The sequence below is a fragment of the Musca autumnalis genome, unplaced genomic scaffold (assembly GCF_047663935.1).
Source record: "Musca autumnalis isolate F117 unplaced genomic scaffold, ASM4766393v1 scaffold_3, whole genome shotgun sequence".
NCBI classification, from domain to species: Eukaryota; Metazoa; Arthropoda; class Insecta; order Diptera; family Muscidae; genus Musca; species Musca autumnalis.
This window is the reverse complement of record NW_027411866.1, coordinates 140,782,315-140,802,696: the sequence shown is the minus strand read 5'-3', so window position 1 is coordinate 140,802,696 and position 20,382 is coordinate 140,782,315. Positions and strand designations below refer to the sequence as shown.

General features: G+C 37.6%; 1 protein-coding gene across 4 annotated transcripts in view; it reads left to right on the top strand.

Moving 5' to 3' along the window:
• f (espin protein forked) overlaps positions 1 to 20,382 on the top strand; it is a 325,622-nt gene that overhangs the window by 228,424 nt on the left and 76,816 nt on the right. For all 4 annotated transcript variants that reach the window (XM_073974572.1, XM_073974571.1, XM_073974570.1 and 1 more), the window contains 2 exons: positions 7,629 to 8,175; positions 8,355 to 8,645. In XM_073974572.1, coding sequence (XP_073830673.1) covers positions 7,629 to 8,175; positions 8,355 to 8,645 — 838 coding nt within the window. The remainder of the gene's footprint in view (positions 1 to 7,628; positions 8,176 to 8,354; positions 8,646 to 20,382) is intronic.

The following is a 20,382-nucleotide window of genomic DNA, read 5'->3' as shown; positions in this document are numbered from 1 at the left end:
TGATGTTTTATTGTTCTTCAGTCAATTAATTGCTGTATTGACCTCACGTTAATTAGGCGGTAAACACTCAATGCCGTCGTTAGTGATTGTTTCTGGGGTATCTTCATCGCCGCCCATAATCGATATCAAATGCTTGATGAAATGATCCCTCCAGATCCTCAGTAAGCTATCTGTATCAGTTGCCAGGTTCCCTTCATAATCCTTGCAGGGGAATGTCTCTGCACCCTACCCTTCAGTCTGGTTTTTACACTCTGGTAACATTTTCGGGTTTCATTTTGACTCCTGATCATATCGAGTTTCTCACGTTCACGTTTTGTTTTTGCACTTTCTTTCTCCTGAAAATACGTTTATCCTCTCTTTTCCTCATGCGATATTCATTGCCACTTTCACATTATCGGGACAAGGAGTGCCGTGTGGGTCAGTTGGGTGAAGTAGGCTTGTGCTATATGTTGTGTTTGCAGCTTCTCAACATCCAGACGAGTGCGTACCTTAGCTGATACAAGGAAATGATCCGAATCGATCGGACATCTAACACACTGGAAGGGTGTCTTCCGCCTATCACAACATGATCGATCAGGTTTCTGGTTTTCCCATCTGGGGACATCCACGTTGCCTTGCGTCGAGGTGTTGGAACATGGTGCAGCTGACTATCATAAAATATACATATGCCCCTTCCAAAGCGATCAGTCTTATTGTTGTTGGATATTACATCATGAAGGCTGATATAAAGATATTTTCCTTCCCAATTTTAGCATTAAAATCTCCTAGAACAATCTTAATGTCATGGTCAGATCAGCGGTCATATGCCCTCTCTTTACCTTAGTGACATTTTTATTAAAAACAGAACCAACGCCCAATGCGTTTTATGACCGGCATTGTGACGATCATATCGCCCAAAACTAAATTGGGCCTTAGATTCATTTTGGGTCTTATGCCCGCTGGGCATTATGTGAGGTCATTACCTCTCCACTCAGCAGGGATGTCAGATTTTATTCAACCTAAATCGCCAAATCAAGTGTCAAAAATCGCCAAACCGAATATTCTTCAGTTTATGTTAAAAGTTGTACTCCATTTAGATTTTTATATTATAATAAGTTTGTTTTTTTCCATTAGTAACGCAATAATAAATAATTTGCGATCCTATAAAGTATATCAGGGTGAAATTCTGAGTCGATATATCGTCACCATAAATGCCCGAAGATGTAACCGACATGAAAATCGAAATTCATTTGACGTAATCTGATACATAAAGCTATAATACATGCTCTGGCAAAATTTCAAACTTCTACATTAAAAAACAACGTGGGTTACGTCTTCCGGCAATTATGGTGACGATATGCATCTCCGTCCGTCTGTGGTAATCCCGTTAGCAGCCAAAAAATTGAAATGAGACACTAAAAAGTTGAATTTACGTCAATAATTCAGTCAGAAAATGTGTCTAAAAACTACAAAAACCTGAAATCGGGTAGTACCGTTATATGAGAGCCGATATTGTCCATATTCAAAATAGACTTGCCTGCAAACAAAATACTCATCTGTGCAACAGACAAAAAATAATGGAATTTCCACAATTAGCCAACATAATCGACAACTATTCAAAAAAAAAAAAAAAAACGCAAAAAAATCGCTATGTCGCCAAGTCAAAAATAAATCGCCAAACGCATTGAGAATTTGTCACGTTTGGCAAAAAATCGCCATATCTGACAACCCTGAAACTAACATATCGCCTCTGCAGCGGCTTGTTTTCTTAATCTCAGTTTCACCATGGGTGAAGGGGGCTTCCAATCGAGCATAATTACTCATCAAATCCTGCACAAAGTCGATGTTACAGTCGACCGATGATAACGCGAAGACCGGGATGCAGCCAGAACATGAGTTTGGGTGACCTTTCTCATCGAACACTTGCTGTAGTCGAACAACACCGCTGGTATTAACGCTTGTTGTATTGCCAACAATCCTCGCCATTGATTCCCACAGGGTGGACTGGTTTAACACACTCTGGAGTCATTGAGCTTTTCCATTTGAGAGCAGCCAACTTAATTTCAATAGGACCACGGTCTGAAATTCAAAGCTTTCACGATGTTTGTCATCAAAGTGCATTCTCCACTACTCCAAGTGCTTACCATTCCTTCACCCGAGCAGCCTACTGAAATGGGTTTGGGATCTCAATGTCCTAAACGAAAAGCTGTGGACAAAAATAGAAGTCGTTGACCTAGGTTGATGAATTTTTGCACAAGTACTTACGAGGGCACAGGAATGAAAAATATCAACTTTGGTCCATATCGGTTCAGATTTGGATATAGCCTCCATATATATCTTTTCCCGATTTTGCAATAACTCGGTTGGTGAAACTACTCAGGAGCCTAAGAAAATATCACATATTAAATTTGAAGGCCATTCGATTAAAATTGACCGAGTTATAGCAACATCGGGGAAAGATATATATAGGGGGCTATATAAAATCTGAACCGATTGTTGTAAAAATCAGTGTAGCTACTCAGGGTCCTAAGAAAAGAACACATACTAAATTTGAAGGCTATTCGATCAAAATTGAACAAGTTGTAGCAAAATCGGGAAAAAATATATATGGGGGCTATATAAAATCTGAACCGATATATCTCAGAAGCTTGCAGCGATAGGCAGAATGTTTTTACATATTTTGATTTGGAAGAGATGTCCAATTAACGGAAAACAGGAGCCAAGGTGACAATAGGTGGCAATCAAAAGATCTGCTCTACGAAATATTAAGAATTTATACTTTTTTATCAAATTTAAATTTTTAGTTCTTGATAACGGTACTTTGTCCATGTGCAGTTGATGTAAACTTTTTGTACTAAATTTTTTTATTTATAGTCCATCCATCAAATCCCCATTTAAAACTTTTAATATTATCGACAAACTTTTCAGAAAATTTTATTTTGAATGTCCTCTAATTTTCATATGAATATCGCCTTAGATCACCTGGGAAATATTTTTATACCCTCAGCCTTTAGGCTAGAAAAATGTGCCTCATCGAAATAATGGTTTTAGACCCCAAGTATGTTTGGACGAAATGTGTTTCAGACAATTTGGAGTTGATTTAGCAATGTCCGTCCGTCTGTCTGTCCGTCTGTCTGGCTGGCTGGTGCGCACGATAACTCTCGAACGGATGAACCGATTCGGTTCAAATTTTGGCTTTCGTAATATTTTGTCCAAACTTAGGTTAAGTTCGAAGATGAGCTATATCGGTCCACTCCTTCCGGTACCTCCGCCACAAAAGTTCCAAAATGTTCGGAAAAATTGTGGGCACGATAACTCTTGAAGGGAGTAATCGATTTGACCCATACTTTGCACCTCGTAAAATTTCTACCAGACTTAGATGAGGTTCTCAATCGGCCCACTCCTTCGGGTACCTCCCACACAAAATTTCGGACAAGTTCAGTTTAGGACCTGCTCTCGAATCGCTTTGATTTTGGTTGCAACAACTTGTATTCACTTCCCCCCATACGACGGTACAAGTTTCATCAGGGGCAAGTCCATACTTCCTGAGAAAATGGCCGGAAAGGTGCAAAAAGCCCCTACGTCACCTTGTGTAATAGTTGGAGCGCAAGATAACTCTCGAACGGATCTGTCGATTATCAAAACATAGTTTAAATTCGAAGATGGGCTATATCGGTCCACTCTTTCAGGTACCTCCCCCATAAAACTTCAACAATATTCGGAAAAATTTTGCGAACGATAACTCTTGAAGGGAGTGACCGATGTAATCCATACTTTGCACATCCTTGTATATCTACGAGATATAGATCAGGTTCGAATATGGACTATATTTGTCTACTCCTTCTGGTACCTCTCACACAAAATTTCGGATTAGTTTACTTTAAGACCTGCTCTCGAATCACTTTGATTTTTGTTGAAGCGATTTGCATTCGCTACCTCCATTACGACGGTAAAAGTCCATATTTCTTGAGAAAACAGCGCGAAAGGTGTACAAAACCCCTATGTCACCATATGTGGCGGTCGAAGAGCACAATAACTCTCGAACTGTTCAACAGATTTGGTCCAACATTTGGTCTTCGTTATATTATATCCAAACTTAGTTTCATGGGCAACACCGGTTCACAACTTTCGGTACATCTCCCCAATATTTAAAAAATGTCACTAAAATGCTAGGACGATATCACTTGAATGGGGCAACCATTTTGGTCCAAACTTTGGAGCTCCTAATATTTTATCAAAACTTAGCTTAACTTCTAAAATGGCCATATCGGTCCTCCCTAAGGGTACCTGCCCTACAAAAGTTCAACATTTGTGTCTTAGTGCAGTTAATTCCTAATCCACTTTTTTGTCGGCAAGTTCAAATGTCCAAAAATGGCCACAAAATTCTGAAGAGACCTTAACATTCGATACATTCGATCTTTCACATTGGCTGAGGGTATATATCTGTCGGCAAAGCCGAGTGACACTTTTTTACTTGTTCATATTTAAAGAGCTATAACTTCATTATGGATGCAAATATCGACAAAATTCTTTCAGATTCCTTGTATCGGATGTGTTTACTGTAAGAAGGAAACATAAACATATGTAAAATTTAACATTACATTTTTTGATTTTTGTCCACGCGGCAACACTGTGCGTCGTTGCTGCTTTGTGGAACGACAGATTTGAGCTTATAGCAATGCGTTTTGCAAAGCCTGTTGGGTTATGCTTCGTTTTGCTCCTTGATGCTGCATTGTGATCCTCCCAAGGACTATCTGTACTGCTGACGGATGAGTCCGTGCTACTTTTGGAACAACTAGGTATCGCAGAGCTGGTGAGCATGGACACAGTTGCTTCTATTGTCCTTTTTCGCGTAGATGGGTGGATGGTATTGGCACCAGCAGGATTACCGCCGGATTAACCAATGCCGAATTTGCTCTAAATTTGCACAGATTCTTTCCTCCATTCGCCCTTTATCTTGGTGATGTCAAACCGTGCCTTCAAACCGTGAATCAACGTTTTGCTTTTTGGGCACCGCTCGTACTCTACCAAAAGTTATGTTGTGTTGCACAAATTGGTTGATCAGAGCCGAGGGCTGCACGATAACTATCTGGCCGAACAATGATTACATTAGTTTTATTGTATGAGTAAAAAAGCGTGTGCTTCTGACTACAAATCCTAGGGTTGTGTGTTCAACTCCCACCGTCGGCCGGGTACTTTTTGTTAACAACACAAAGAACAGTTGATGGTGCACATGTGTAAGCACATGTAAGCGTTTAAACAATCCCTTAATGTTCGTACGCGTGGAATAGTGTGTAGTGTGTTCGGCTACAAAGCAGAAAACAAATTCCACCTAAACTGGTCTAAAAATAGAAAATATTTTTTTTAGCTTACAGCTTATTTTTCATCTTCCAGTGGTCTTAGAAAACGAGGGCTGCACGACAACTATCTGGCCTAGCAATGAAAACGCGAATATTTACCATCATTCATTAAACCAGTTTTTCATAATGGTATAAGATGGCCCTTTATCGACATATAAAGATTTAATTTGATCGATGCACTCTTGACGAATTATGCACGTCGGACGAAAATGTTCACAAGTAAACTGTAAACAGCACAACACATGGTCGTACACGCAGAAAAATATATGTTAGAAATATGTTTGGATCCAAACAAATATATGTTTGGGTCTGGTTGCAAACAAATATAGCTGTGTTCCTTTACTTACCTAAGGTTACCATTTTTACCATTTGTTACCATTCCTTAAGCGTTCCTTAACCCCAAAAGGTGGTAAAACTGGCAGCAATTTTTAAGAGAGTGAGAGAGGAGAGAGAGCTTATGTGTCTTTCTCTTCTACCACAGGCTACCAGACAAATTTCTGCAGGTAAAAAATGGCAGAACAGATTTTTCGACTTTTGTTTGACGATTATTTCACAATGAAGAAAAAATGGACGAAAAACAGAAGAACAAGTCGAACGCTGACAAAACTAAATTAAAAACTGTGAAAAAAACTGTGCTTTTTGACATTGCTACCAGATCTACCATTTTTTCGTTCCTTTATTTTTCTGGTAAAAATGTTCATGAGAGAGCAATTTTGACAATTTTCTCTTTTACCACTCTTAACATTAAAAAAAGTAAAGGAACAAAGCTTATATGTTTGCAAAATGTTGTAACATATCTCAATTTTATTTGTTTGGGTACCAACATATTTTTTATGTTAGAACATATTACTTTGTGGGTGGAGAGAGGACTCTTGTCAAAGAGCGTAACAACAGGGTAAGCGAGAGCTCTTAATAATGAAGAGCTGTGTGTATGGTGCAATAGACGACGCATACGCGACGACGGGAGGATGAAAAAGTTTGTATGTGTTCTTTGGTGTTGTTGTTGCGATTTATTCAACCACAAGCGAAGAAGAAGAGAAAAAAAATTATATGAATTATTTTTGCGAGAAAGAAGTTTTTTTTTCTTCAGTTTCCCCAAGGCAGTCGTTGAATAAAGGCGGTAAAGTGAGTGAATAAATCTGTGTTTGTGATTTCTTAAAGAAATGGTGATTTTAGTAAATTTAATGCCCAATACATTTTATAATTGGAAATTTTATAATTGAATCAAAAAGGTGAATGGAAATATTTTATTGAACAAGGAAGAAATCGCATTTAATATTGGTAATAACACCATGGATATACCTATTTATTACATTATAAAAGCATTTGATTTCAGATGCCGATTCCAATTTCATGATTTCAATTTTAGGAGAATGTTTTTATTTTTCAACTAACGAGAAGCGTTCAACTATGTTTCTATATTTTATAATTTATCGTTTTTATTTGTTTTTCTTTCTAAAAGTGTGACATTATTTCTTTTATTTCGAATTTTGTTCTCTGTTGTTGATTTTATGTTTGGTATTTCTATACATTTCAATAAAAGTAAAACAACCACCATTTATAAATGTGTGTATGCCGAAGTAAGGCAATTGGTCTCCCGTGAGCGTAAATTTACTCTCGGTCACCACATGTTAGAGCAGGCAAAGCCAGTGGGCGCTTAGTGAGAGCAAGTGAGCGTAAATTTCAATCTAAAACACATTGAAATGTATGCTCTCTTGCTCTCAGTAAGCTCCCACTGGCTATCCCTGAGTTACGCTCACGGGAGACACATTGCCTTACTCTGGTGTATGTGTTTTTGATTGCAAACAAATATATGTTTGCTGCAAAATATGTTTGGGACATACATACATTAGAGAGGCCTACTTTTCATCCGTGTATGACAAACTGTCCTGAGTACATTTAGACTAAAAACTGTCAAACTTTCAAAAATATCAAATGGCGCTTGGCAACACCTAGTGTTGCCTAGGCCAGAAAGTTTTCATGCACCCCTCGTAATATGCGTCCAGTTCAATCTTTTGTTCCACATGGCTTTAAGCTTTAAATAAGGTTTTCAATAATGACCACTCATAAATGTGGTTTCTGTAAGAAATCATCCTTAACAGAAAGCCAGGAGAAAAGTCTCCCTTGTCCCTTCGGGATTCCTTAGAGGACATATGTATGTAACATATAGCCAACGGTCGGGGCCCAGTTGTTTCTTTAAAAAAATAATTCTTTACTAAAAATATTCTTTATCACCGATTTTTCCTTGTTTCACTAAATTAATTATACATTATTGTTATTATTTTTCAGAATCTAAATAACAAACGTGACAACAACAACTTCTTGAATCGCAACAAATCCCAATCAATCATCGGTCTACATGGCAAATACGATAATTCTTCGATACGTTCAAAAGACAGTTATGGCAGTAAAAATGTGAATTTAAAAAATCATTTGAACAGTAGCAGCAGTGGCATCAAAAGCGATACCTATGAGAGTGTGTGTCCACCAGAAGATGTTGTGGAACGTACCAGGCAAACGAACAAGAATTCCGTGATACGAAATAATCTGGATCACAGCAATGGTGGTGGTGGGCCACTGCAACACTATGGCAGTCACAGCAAGTTAGCAATGAACAATAACAGCAACAATAACAATTCCAATTCAAGTTTAGCAGCAACAAAACAAGGAGGCAATGTAAATAGCAACAGCAATCAGAATTTGTACAATAGCAGCAATAGTATAAATAGCAATAATTCTAACCACAACAACAACAACAGCAACAATGGCAATAATCAAAATAATCGCATTTTGAAACGAGTTTCCTCAGCACCACCAATTCAAAATACAGAAATTGGTAAGTGGGTCAAAATATTTTTGAAATGGACTTTTACATATGTATGTATGTATCTCTTCCCACGAAAAAGCCAAACATATAGAAAGGCCTTTAACGTGGAACACTTTCTTGTTTGGTTTGTTGGGGAGAATTTTAAATTTGTTGGAAATATTCTCACTTTTCTTTTGTTTTTTCACCAGCTACTGGTCCACCTCCACCACCATTACCACCACCATTGCGCTCTACATCTGGTTCATCAGGACAATATGGTTATCAACAGCTGCAGCAACAGCAGCACTATCAACATGGCAAAAATAATTCCGATTATTCGAATTCCTCAAATTCATGTCATGGTGGTTCAACAACCAACATTCATATGGAAAATGGTGGCATTGATTCTGATTCTGGTTTAGAAGTTGTTGAAGAGCCAAGCCTGAGACCATCAGAATTAGTTCGTGGCAATCATAATCGTACAATGTCAACGATTTCTGGTAAGTAATGCGACGACAGACAAATAAGTGCGATGGGAATTTTGCTTTATTTGGTAGTAATTAAAAATGCTTAATATGGGGTGTTTATTTGTGCTGTCTATTGAATTAAGAAAACGAAAGACTTAAGACACCAACTTGCTAAAGTTGGAAGATTTACGGAGTACGTGTTGGCGTTTTCTGTTTTTATTGGAATTATTAGAACAAACAAATAACAAAGTTTCAGTACGGCTTTGCCGACAGAGATCTACCCTCAGTGAATTGAAACTTTCATCTACGGACAGATCGAATTATTTAGGGTCTTTTCAGAATTTTGTGGCCATTTTTGGACATTTGGACTTGCCGACAAAAACGTGGATTATGATTAAAGTTCAAAAGTGTTGCGGAGAAGGTTCTTGAAGGAATGAACCGACATAGTCCATTATGGAAGTGGATCTTATTTTGGGAGTTGAAAATATATCGCGCCCACTAATTATTTCATTATCTTATAACTTTTTGGCCAGTAGACTTGTCCACGGAAAACATAATATCACTGTAAACAGGACCACAACCAAACGGGTCGGTATACATTTCCGTATGGAAATTTATACAATTTTACTATTAAATTAATAGCTAAATATTCAAAACACTGATATTGAGTGAATGTGACAAAAATTTCTGTCGCATCACTTATTATAATTGTATGATTTTCTCTTATGGCAACGCAACTGCACATGAGTTACTATCCACAATCGACCCATTAGCGACATTTTTTAAATATTGGGGGGAAGTACTGGAAGTTGTGGACCGGTATTGCCCATAATCGAACTGAAACTAAATTTGGAAAAAGTTGGACCAAATCGGTTGATCAGTTTAAGAGTTATCGTGCCCTCCAGCCACTACATATGGTCGCATAGGGGTTTTTACACTTTTAGGCCTGTTTTCTCAATAAGTATGGACTTGTCCCTGAATAAACTTTTACCGTCGTAATGAAGGTTTCGAATGCAAGTTGCTTCAAAAAAATCAAATCAAAAAGTGATTCGAGAGCAGGTCTTAAAGTGAACTTATCCGAAATTTTGTGTGGGAGGTAACCGAAGGAGTGGAAAAAATATAGTCCATATTGGAACCTGATCTATATCTGGTAGATATATTAGGATGTGTAAAGTATGGAGCAAATCGGTCACTCCCTTCAAGAGTTATCGTGCGCACAATTTTTCCGAACATTTTTGAACTGTTGTGAGGGAGGTACCTGAAGGTGTGGACCGATATGGCTTATCTTCGAACTTAAACTTAGCTTGAACACAATATTACGAAGGCCAATTGTGGACCGAATCGGCAGATCCGTTCGAGAGTTATCTTGCGCTCCAACCACTACACACGGTGTCATTGAAATTTTCTTGCACCTTTCAGGCTATTTTCTTAAAAAGTATGGACTTGCCCCTGATGAACTAGTACCGTAGTAAGGAGGGCAGTGAGTACAAGTTGTTACAACAAAAATCAAAGCGATTCGCGAGCAGGTCCTAAACTGAACCAAAATATTGTGTGGACCGATTGAGTCCATATTGGACTCATCTAAGTCTGGTTGAAATTTCATGTTGTGCAAAGTATGGACCAAATCGGTTACTCCCTTCAAGAGTTATCGTATACACCATTTTTTCGGACATTTTTTTAACTTTTTGTGGGGGAGGTTCTCGAAGGAGTGGACCGCTATAACCCATCTTCGAACTTAAACTAAGTTTGGACAAAATATTACGAAACCCACATGTTGGACTGAAACGGTTGATCCGTTTGAGTGTTATCGTGCGCACCAGTCAGCCAGACAGACAGACTAAATCAACTCCAAATGTTCTGAAACGGATTTCGTTCAAACATACTTAGGTTCTAAAAACATTATTTCGAGGAGGCACCTTTTGCCCGTATGAACATGTATATACCCTCATTAGCATGAATGCTGAGGGTGTAAAGAATGATCGTCTTAGCTTGACATGAGTTTACAAGCCACTCATCGGAATAGATTTTCAAGCTTTTCTGAAATCAATTTGCCATAGAACTAAACTTAAGGTGGCAAAGATTTGAACTGAAATTATTTTTTGTAATTAGGGCTGATTTCGTAAAGGCAACACTCAGACCATGGTCAAAAACATTAAACACACCTGTCCTCATGTTGACACCATACGGTGTTGATTTTGAATCGATTTTTTTCCCTCTGTGTAATAGAGGATATAATGGAGGGTATATTAAGCTTGTAATTCCGTTTATAACTCCTCAAATTTATTTTTCCCACAACGTATATATATTCTTCATCAGCGTGCAATTCTACATCGATGTATGCATGTCCGTGCGACCGTTTGTCAGTCTTTGGAAATCACCCTAGCTTCCGAACGGATTGAAGTAGGTGCATACAAGTTTCGGTGAAATAATAATAAAATTGTTACAAACTTTTGGGTAACCAGGTAGATCTACTGTCAAAAAAATTCTATTACAAATTTCGGATCAGTGCGGAGTGTTCATAAATACATACTAATTTTAGTATATTTTTAGGCGATACATTAAAATAAATTTAATGCCACTGAATTTATGAAGCAAATATTACTGGCAAAAAATCCGAAAACCAATTGTCTGAAAACATCGACTTAGCCACGAAACACATTACAACGATGTAAACAGGGAGGTATCGTCAGACTTCCTCTGAAAAAGATGTACGTTACGAAGAAAATTTACGATGTGTAAATTGTCGGCCAAATTGGATACTCTATTCGTAAGCAATCGTGCACATCATTTATATTGTTGGTGCCGGCAGGGTTCTTAGAGTTTTTGGGCCATCACCTCAGGAAATATGGACTTGCCGCTTGTGGAAGTAAGATGAATAAAAAAGATAAAAAAACTGCGTCGACAGGACTGAATTTTATTGCCTCCACAGCAAATTATATTGAAAAAAGATTTCGGCAGTTCGATTGGATGATGTAGCTGAACCTTAAAAATCCAACAAGAAAAAAGTATCAGTCGATTTTGCCGACAAAGATATACCCACAGCCTGTGTGAATTGAAACACTTTTTTTTTCAAAAATATATGTACTTAGAGGGGTTTCAGAATTTTGGGTGTATGAACTTACCGCAAAAAATATGGATTTGGATTAAAGCTCAAAAGTTCTTCAGGGGAGGTACCTAAAGGCATGGACCAACATAGTCCATTATGGAAGTGGGTCTTATTTTGATAGATATCGCGCCCATCAGTTATTTCAGTTGGTTACCAAATAATTTAAAACTTTTGGAGTATTATATCAGGAAACATGGACTTGCCCACGAAAAGTATAATATTACTGCAAACAGGGCCACTAGGAGTACTTTCGATAAAAGTGTCCAAAAGTTCCTCAAACAGACCCTTAACCGCACAAAATTGTTGAGCATTTGTATGGATTTTACCCCAAGGAGTGGACTGATAAGGCCCACATAAACAAAGTTTGGACAAATATTTCGAGATCCAAAGTTTGGACCAAATCAGTTGCTCCGTTTATGCGATATCACTGGTACCATTTTAGCGAAAAATTTCGAAGTTTTGTGAGGAGGGTCCCGGAAGGAGTTGACCCATAATCACCACCTTCGAATTATATTTAATATTCGAAGAAATATTACGATATGTAAAGTGTGGACCAACACAGTATTCGGTTCGAAAGGTGTCAAGCGCATGACTGGTATGCAAAGAGTGCACCAACATAGTATTCGGTTTGAGAGGTGTCGTTCGTGCGACTGGTTCGTGGCTGGTGGTGAAATTCGAAGGTGATGCTTGCTGGCCGTAGGGGGTTTTTACAGCATTGGAGTCTTTTTCTCAAGAAGTATGGACTTGCCGCATAAAAAATTGTACCATCGTAATAAGGGCCTTGAGTGCAACCTGTTGCAAGAAAAATCAAAGAGATTCGAAAGGAGGTTCGATACTGCACTTCACCGAAATTTTGTTTGGGAGGTACCTGAAGAAGTTGACATATACAGTCCATATTCTAACCGAATCCATGTCTTGTAAAAATATTACGATGTGCAAAGTATGTTGCTACATCGGTTACTGCGTTCGAGATCTTTTGTGCGCAACGTTTTAACGATAAGTTTTGAACTTTTGTAGGATTGGACCGATATGACCCATTTTAGAACTTGATTAAGGTTTGCGCAAAATATTACGACTGCCAAATTTTGGACACATTTGGTTTAGACGTTCGAGAGTTATCGTGCACTCCATCCACCACATATGGTGCTTTAACAGCTTTTTAGCAGCTTTCGGGTCATTTTCTCAGGAAGTATGGACTTGACCCTGAAATAATTTGTAACGTCATTAGGGGGGGCAGTGAATACAAGTTGTTACAACGAACACAATACGAGAGGAGGTCTTAAACTTCACTTTTTCGAAATTTTGTGTGGGAGGTACCCAAAGGAGTGGATCGATATAGTCCATATTCAAAATTGATCTATGTCTGGTAGAAATTTATCGTGCGCACCAGCCAGCCAGATGGACATTGCTAAATCGACTCCAAATTTTCTGTTTCGTCCAAACTAAACCATTATTTCGATGAGGCACATTTTGCCCGTATAAAAGTGTATATGGCAAAAACCAAAAATGTTTTACAATCGATTAATCCGAGTTTCACCCTTCCAGAACTCGCGAACTGTTAAAATATTCTATATAGTATAACTGAATTTTTTTAAAATGAAGTGTTTCAGGAGGGATCCCATAATGTCGACCATTAAAATTAATGTTCGTGGAAGCTGTATTGGCATCAATGTTGAAAAATGGGTCAAAATGGTTTGAAGCCAACAAGTTTTTTATGTTCCTTTCCGATTTCTGGCTTAACCTTACATATTATAGACCTATGCCAAAAAAAGAATACCAGAATACTCCATGGGCAACATGATACGAGTGTATGATTTTTCGATATATCCACTGCATCCACCTAAAATTGATGCCGGAATTTCGGGGTTTTTTGAATTTTTTTAATAATCCGGACGCGCAACACATTGCTAAACCGACTCCAAATTGTCTGAAACGGATTTCGTCCAAACATACTTGGGGTGTAAAACAATTATGTCGATGAGGCACGTATTGCCCGTATGAAAGTGTATACACCCTCGATAGCATAAATGTTAAGGGTATAAAAATATATAGGTTATAGGGTCTCCGACGATTATTTCGATGTGTAACAAACGGAATGACAACGTTAATTTTAACCTCCATCTTATGGTGTAGGATATAATTAAAGCTTAATTTTGGAATGATGCCACCGGGCATCAAATTTATATCGTCGTGATCAGGACCTCAAGGACTACCTTCGGCAACATTTTAATGCGATTCTCGAACAGCCCCAAAAACTGCTCATAAGCGAATATTTTCAACTCTTATGAGGCATGTACCCAAAAAAGTTGTCCTATAAAATCCATTTTCGAATGTGATTTAATTTTGGGAAACATATTACGTTCTGTAAAGTTTTGACCAATATCGGTCGTGTGTACCAGCAATTTTGCCGTTCGGCATAGAAGCATCTGCTGTCGTGCCATTTTGTCATTGAATATGGAATTGTCCACGAAAAAAAAAAATATAAATTTAGAAAGGTGATCCAACAGTCCTTAAGCGAAAATTTTAAATTAATTGTGGAGAAGCAGTATGAAAATTAATGAAAATGCGGTAATCATCTGTACTCATGTTTGAGCAGCATCTTTGGTATCAAACATTTTTTCTGCAATATATAATTCCCATTCCAAATAAGGTACTTACTCCATTTATTTGACAACAATACAACTTGTGTGTGTTGTTACTCGCGATAGCCCTAGCGTAGTGTAAGAAGTGCAGATTTACATTGTTCCTACGTGTCAACATGTGACTTTCAATTAGATAAATTGTGTGTGAGATAGTAATATTCACTGAGAGCACGCGTGCGTGCTTTTGCCTAAACCTTTCCCAAAGCAAACAGAATGGGACCAAGAGTGTGCTCGGAGTAGACGGTGGAGTAAATCTCACCCATACAATAAGTGGCTCAATAACGATATTATATTGTTATGCCCTGCCGAATCAGCATTCAGGAAATAATACTTATTCGGTCATAACAAAACGTATTATAATCTTTTACATCATGTTTGCTTCCTTTAAACGAATTTATGCGCGGCATGATCAAATCATAATTACTATACAATGTATGTATGTTATACATTCAAATTGGTCAATCATTTTTAAGGAAGTAACAATGGATTATGTCAATAACCACTAACAAAGTTTAACTTTAGTTTTCCAATGTACAATACCTTAAAAATGCAATTACCTATATGGAGAGCTCCCCATTGCTTCACGACACGTTGCTTGTATAGATCTTTTTACATGTTTTATGTGCCAACATTTTGACTTTACCGAACATTACAGTCTTATTGATTGGTTTTCTATTTGAAGTTGTCTGCAAACGTTCGCAGACGTGTGTCATGCATGCATCATTGATTTGTTGACTTGACAGCAGAAAACAATTGCCCACATCCTATCATAAATTCCGGGTACAGCCATAATTTATGTTTTTGTTTTCAAATAATATGATCGATTGAACAGTTGTTATACACGGTGCGCCTTAACTAATTTTAAATGAAAGGTGCTTACACCTGGGAAGTTTTTGCGGATTCTGAAACTACAATGTTCATAGAAAAATCAAAAAACAAGAAAAAATCACTGGAGGGTTTTTAAACAAATCGCGGTCAAACTTCAAATTTTTAGATTTATTTTAAGTTTTTGGGATTTTGCTTGAAAACGGAAAGCCCTATCGAAACCCAGCAAAAATTCGGATCCAGTAGTCATTACGTAACCCATTACAAAGTAATGTAAACAAGCTTCTTTTCCCATTACAAGTAATCTGAAAAGTAATGGGATACTTCTTAAAAAAATTACAAGGCAAACCCACTTACTTTGCTCCTCACTAAGTAATGAGGGCGTTGGCACAGACTATAAATCCTGGGGTCGTGTGTTCAACGCTCACTGTCGGCCCGCGAGTTTTTTTAATTAAAAAATAACAGTTCGTGGTGCACATGTGCACTGCACATTTTAGTTCTTAAGCAACCCTTAATGTTCGTGTGCGTGGCATAGTATGCAGTGTCTTTGGCTAGAAATCAGAGGGTTCGTGTGTTCAACTCGCACAACGAGCGAAATAAAATAAAGTAAAATAAAAGTAAGAAGTGTGATGAAATTAAAAAAATCTCTACATTAACTGTTCTAAACATAGAATTTTTTTCAACTTTACTTTTCAACTTCTAGTGGCCACAGAATAACTAGTTATTCTAGCGGCCATAAAATAACTACAAACTGAGTGCGACATGCCCTTGTAAAAATAATGGGGAAGAAAGGGGGTTTGCGAGTAGTTACGGCTGCCAAAAATCCCTTACAAAACCCATGATTTTGGGAGGACTTTTTTTGCTGGGAATGGACTATCGAGAATGTTGTTGCAGTGAAATTCTTTGGTCCCATTTCGATAGGACTTTCTAAGCAAAACCTAAAAATGTGAACTTTGACCGGGATTTACTTGAAAACCTCTCCGGCGATTTTTTTTCTTATTTTTTCCCATCTATGAACATTATAGTTTCAGAATCAGCAAAAACTTCCCAGTTGTAAGTACCTTTCATTTAAAGTTAGTTAATGCGCACCGTGTATACACTGAACAAATGCTATGTAAGTATGTATGTATACATTGATTTATATCTGTGAAATGGTTTTAAATTCCTTGTTTGGATAAATTTTTCCCAACAATCTTATAGAACATTTTTGGTCCCAATCATGGCACAATTACCCAGGTAGTAGTATCGTAAAATTTTGAATATGTTATGTCAAAATTACCTTTATGTTGTTGGGGAAATTACAACAAAAATAATTTTTTTATAAAGGGATTTGACATTTCATATTCGAACAGCTGGTTGATACCACTACCTTGGTAATTGTGCCATGGTCCCAATATTATATTTTATCGCATAGGTGCGCCATCGTGTGCAACGGTTAGGATCGCAAGGTTAGATAACATCAACTTTTTTTAAGATTGCTTCCAGAGTTTTCGAATATGGGATTTGATAGATGCATTATCTTAGTCTTGATATTCCATAAATAGTCCTACATTCCAAATTTATATCTCCAAAAGCAATGCAATGATATGAAAACACACTTAAAATCATCAAAACTGTATGGAATAAAATTTGCCATAAAAATTAGATAACCAACAGCTTCCTTATAAATCATTCATCAATGACCTTAGGCAAACCATTAAGAGCCCACTCCCCATTTTATGTTTTGTTCGTTCGTTTACCAAGGCAACATTGCATCAACTTGAAATGAAAATTCCGACAACCAGCCTCTCTGTAAAACACACAACTAAACAAACTAACAACATTCAATTACATCGAATAAAAAAGACAAGGTAAATATTTTGTTAGTCAGGATTGAGGTCCATGACCATGGCCACACATTCAAAGGCAATCTCTGTGTGAAAAAGAAAACAGGTAGTTTTTTTAGTAGAAGCTTGTTTGTTTGTAAATAAAAAGAAAAACTTGTCGAACGGTGACTGAGGCCACAACACTATCGAATGACAGCGAACGACAACCACGATTGTTGTCATTGCCATTGAAATGAATTATTGTTAAAAACACTTACGTGGGGGATGGTACCCGATATCATCATCACCATCAAAATCATCATTTATATTATGTTTTTTTTTTTTTATTGACAGACATAATTATGATGATGACTAACAGCGAACTGCCATAAAGCCCAACACAAATCTTGGACATTATGCTTGGGGTCTGAATTGACCAAGGTAAAAGGCTAACGGATGCGTAAAGAAAAAATAACCTCTTTAAAATGTAAATTGAGATCAAAGGCCTGATTGGTTACACCAGCGGCAAACCTGCTGGTGCCAATACCATCCACCCATCCAAGCAAAAGAAGACAATGGAAGCGGCTGCGTCCATACAAACCACATCATCGTTACCTTATTGTTCCAAAAATAGCACTGACTTATTCGACAGCAGTGCCCAACAGGCGTGGTAAGACGCTTTGTTATAAGCTCAAAGCTGTCGCCCCACAAAGCAGTGTGCCCCAGCTTTCAGCTGAGAGCATTGACATTTTAACCCCATGGCAGTCTGAAATCCACAAGGCTATCTACAAGAAAGATGCGGCACGTTATATCTGGAGAAGTTGAGCATACACTTTGACGACAAACACTGAGAATTTCGAATATTAGATTGTGGTCTTTAAGAATTAATCAATATTAATTAATTTGGCAGTGTTAAAACTGAAATATGGGAAAGCTCAAATAATCACTCAAGAATGAATAAGGACTCAAAAATGTGTTTGATAAGTTCACATTGGTGGGCTCAGTTGTTGTTGTAGCAGCATGAAATGCACGTAGAAGCAATTGTGATGATTTTTGCCGATGGAAAAAGCGTGAATATCTGCTAACTGACAGGCTTTGTTGAAATATTTTAGCAACAAGTATCAGTCAGTTGTGCTGACAGAGATATATCGTCAGCCACTGACCCAAAAAAAAAACTAAACTAAACACAATAATTATGCCGTATATAAAATATATATTGATTTTGTATCACGAGTTTGCTTTAAAATCTGAATGTATCGTAATGTGGGGCTATGCCAAATCATTGACAAAATCATTGACAAACATTTTTAGTAACCAAACTTCTTCATAAAGGACTCGAAATATTAAATTATATTAAAGTAAGTTTGGAAGAATTTTTTGAAAAAGTTTTATCTTGCACGATAGCTATTTGAGTATGTACCGGCAGGGTTTTGGAGCTTGGACCATTATCTCAGGAAGTATTGACTTATTACCGAAAAGATTGTAACATTTTAAATAAGGTCGCTAGAACAGTCTACTGAAAAAAGAATCTAAACGATGCGAGAGGAGCACTTAAACTTCACTTTATCGCAATTTTGTGTGGAAGGTACCCGAAGGAGTGGACCGATATAGTCCATATTCCAACCTGGTACATGACTGGATGAAATAATATGATGTGCAAAGTCTGCACGAATCAGAAGCTGCCTGCAAGCATTATCTTGCGGATTTGCCATTTTGGGTGGTGCCGTCGGGGTTTCTTGGAACATGTTACTCAATATCTCAGGAAGTATGGACTTGCGCAACTTGCTGAAAAAAATTCAAGACGATCCGAGAAGAGCGCTTGAACTTCACTTTATCGCAATTTTGTGTGTGAGGTACCCGAAGGAGTGGACCGATATAGTCCATATTCCAACCTGGTACATGACTGGATGAAATAATATGATGTGCAAAGTCTGCACCAATCAGAAACTGCCTGCGAGAATTATCTTGCGAATTTGCCATTTTGGGTGGTGCCGTCGGGGTTTCTTGGAACATTTTGCCCAATATGTCAGGAAGTATTGACTTGCGCAAGAAAAAAATTGAACCATCGTAAAGGGAGCCGCATGGATAACCTGCTGAAAAAAATTCTAGACGATCCAAGAGGAGCTCTTGAACTTCACTTTATCCGAACTGGAAGACTGGATGAAATAATATGATGTGCAAAGCCTGCATCAATCAGAAACTCCCTGCAAGAATTATTTTGCAGATTTGCCCTTTTTCGTGGTGCCGTCGGGGTTTCTTGGATCATCTTTCCCAATATCTCAGGAAGTATGGACTTCCGCAAGAAAAAAATTGCACCTTCGTTTAGGGAGCCGCATGGACAACTTACTAAAACAAATTTCAAAACGATCTGTGAGGAGCTCTTAAACTTCACTTTATAAGAATTTTGTGTGGGAGGTACCCGAAGAGTGGTCAGATATAGTTCATATTCGAACCAGATCTATATCTGGAAGGAATAATACGATGTGCAAAGTTTGGACCAATTCTATTGCTCCCTTCGAGAGTTATCGTTAACACCCACGGTGCTCTTGAATCAAATTTAAATGGAAGGTGCTTACACCTGGGAAGTTTTTGCTGATTCTGAAGCTACAATGTTCATAGATGAGAAAAATCAAGAAACACAAAAACAATCGCCGGAGCGCTTTTTAAATAAATCGCGATTCAAGTTGACATTTTAAGGGGTTGTTTGGGTTTTTACGATTTTGCTTAGAAACTGCAAGACCTATCAAAATGAGACTGAAGAAAATATTGTAGCTATGAATTCTCTACAAGATTAACCTTTACGGTATTTTCGTAGGTTTTACCATTTTTGAGATATTGAAGTTTAAATTGGGACAATGCACTGACTGTATCGCCCCCTAATAAAACAATGTCTTGAAGGGAGCGCATTAACTAACTTTTAATGAAAACCGCTTACACTGGAGAAGTTTATGTGAATTCTGAAACAGCAATGTTCATAAATGAGAAAAATCTAAAAACAAGAAAAAATCACTGTAGGGATTTTTAAATAAATCGCGGTCAAAATTCACATTTTTAGGTGTTTTTTAGGTTTTCACGATTTTGCAAGGAAACCGCAAATTCAATAGAAATGGAACTAAAGAAAATGTTGTAGCTGTGAAAATTCTCTGCAGGATTAACGTTTATGACATGTTCTCAGGCTGTACCATTTTGGAGATAAAGAAGCCCAGTTTACATTTTTAGGTTTTTTGTTAGGATTTCGCGATTTTGCTTGAATACGGCAAGTCTTATCGGCATGGGACCTGAGAAAATCTTATATCTGTGAAAATTCTCTACAAGACTGGCTTATGTAATTTTTCCTAGATTTTCCATTTTTTAGATGTATAAGTTTAAGTTGGGAAATTGCAGTCATGTTT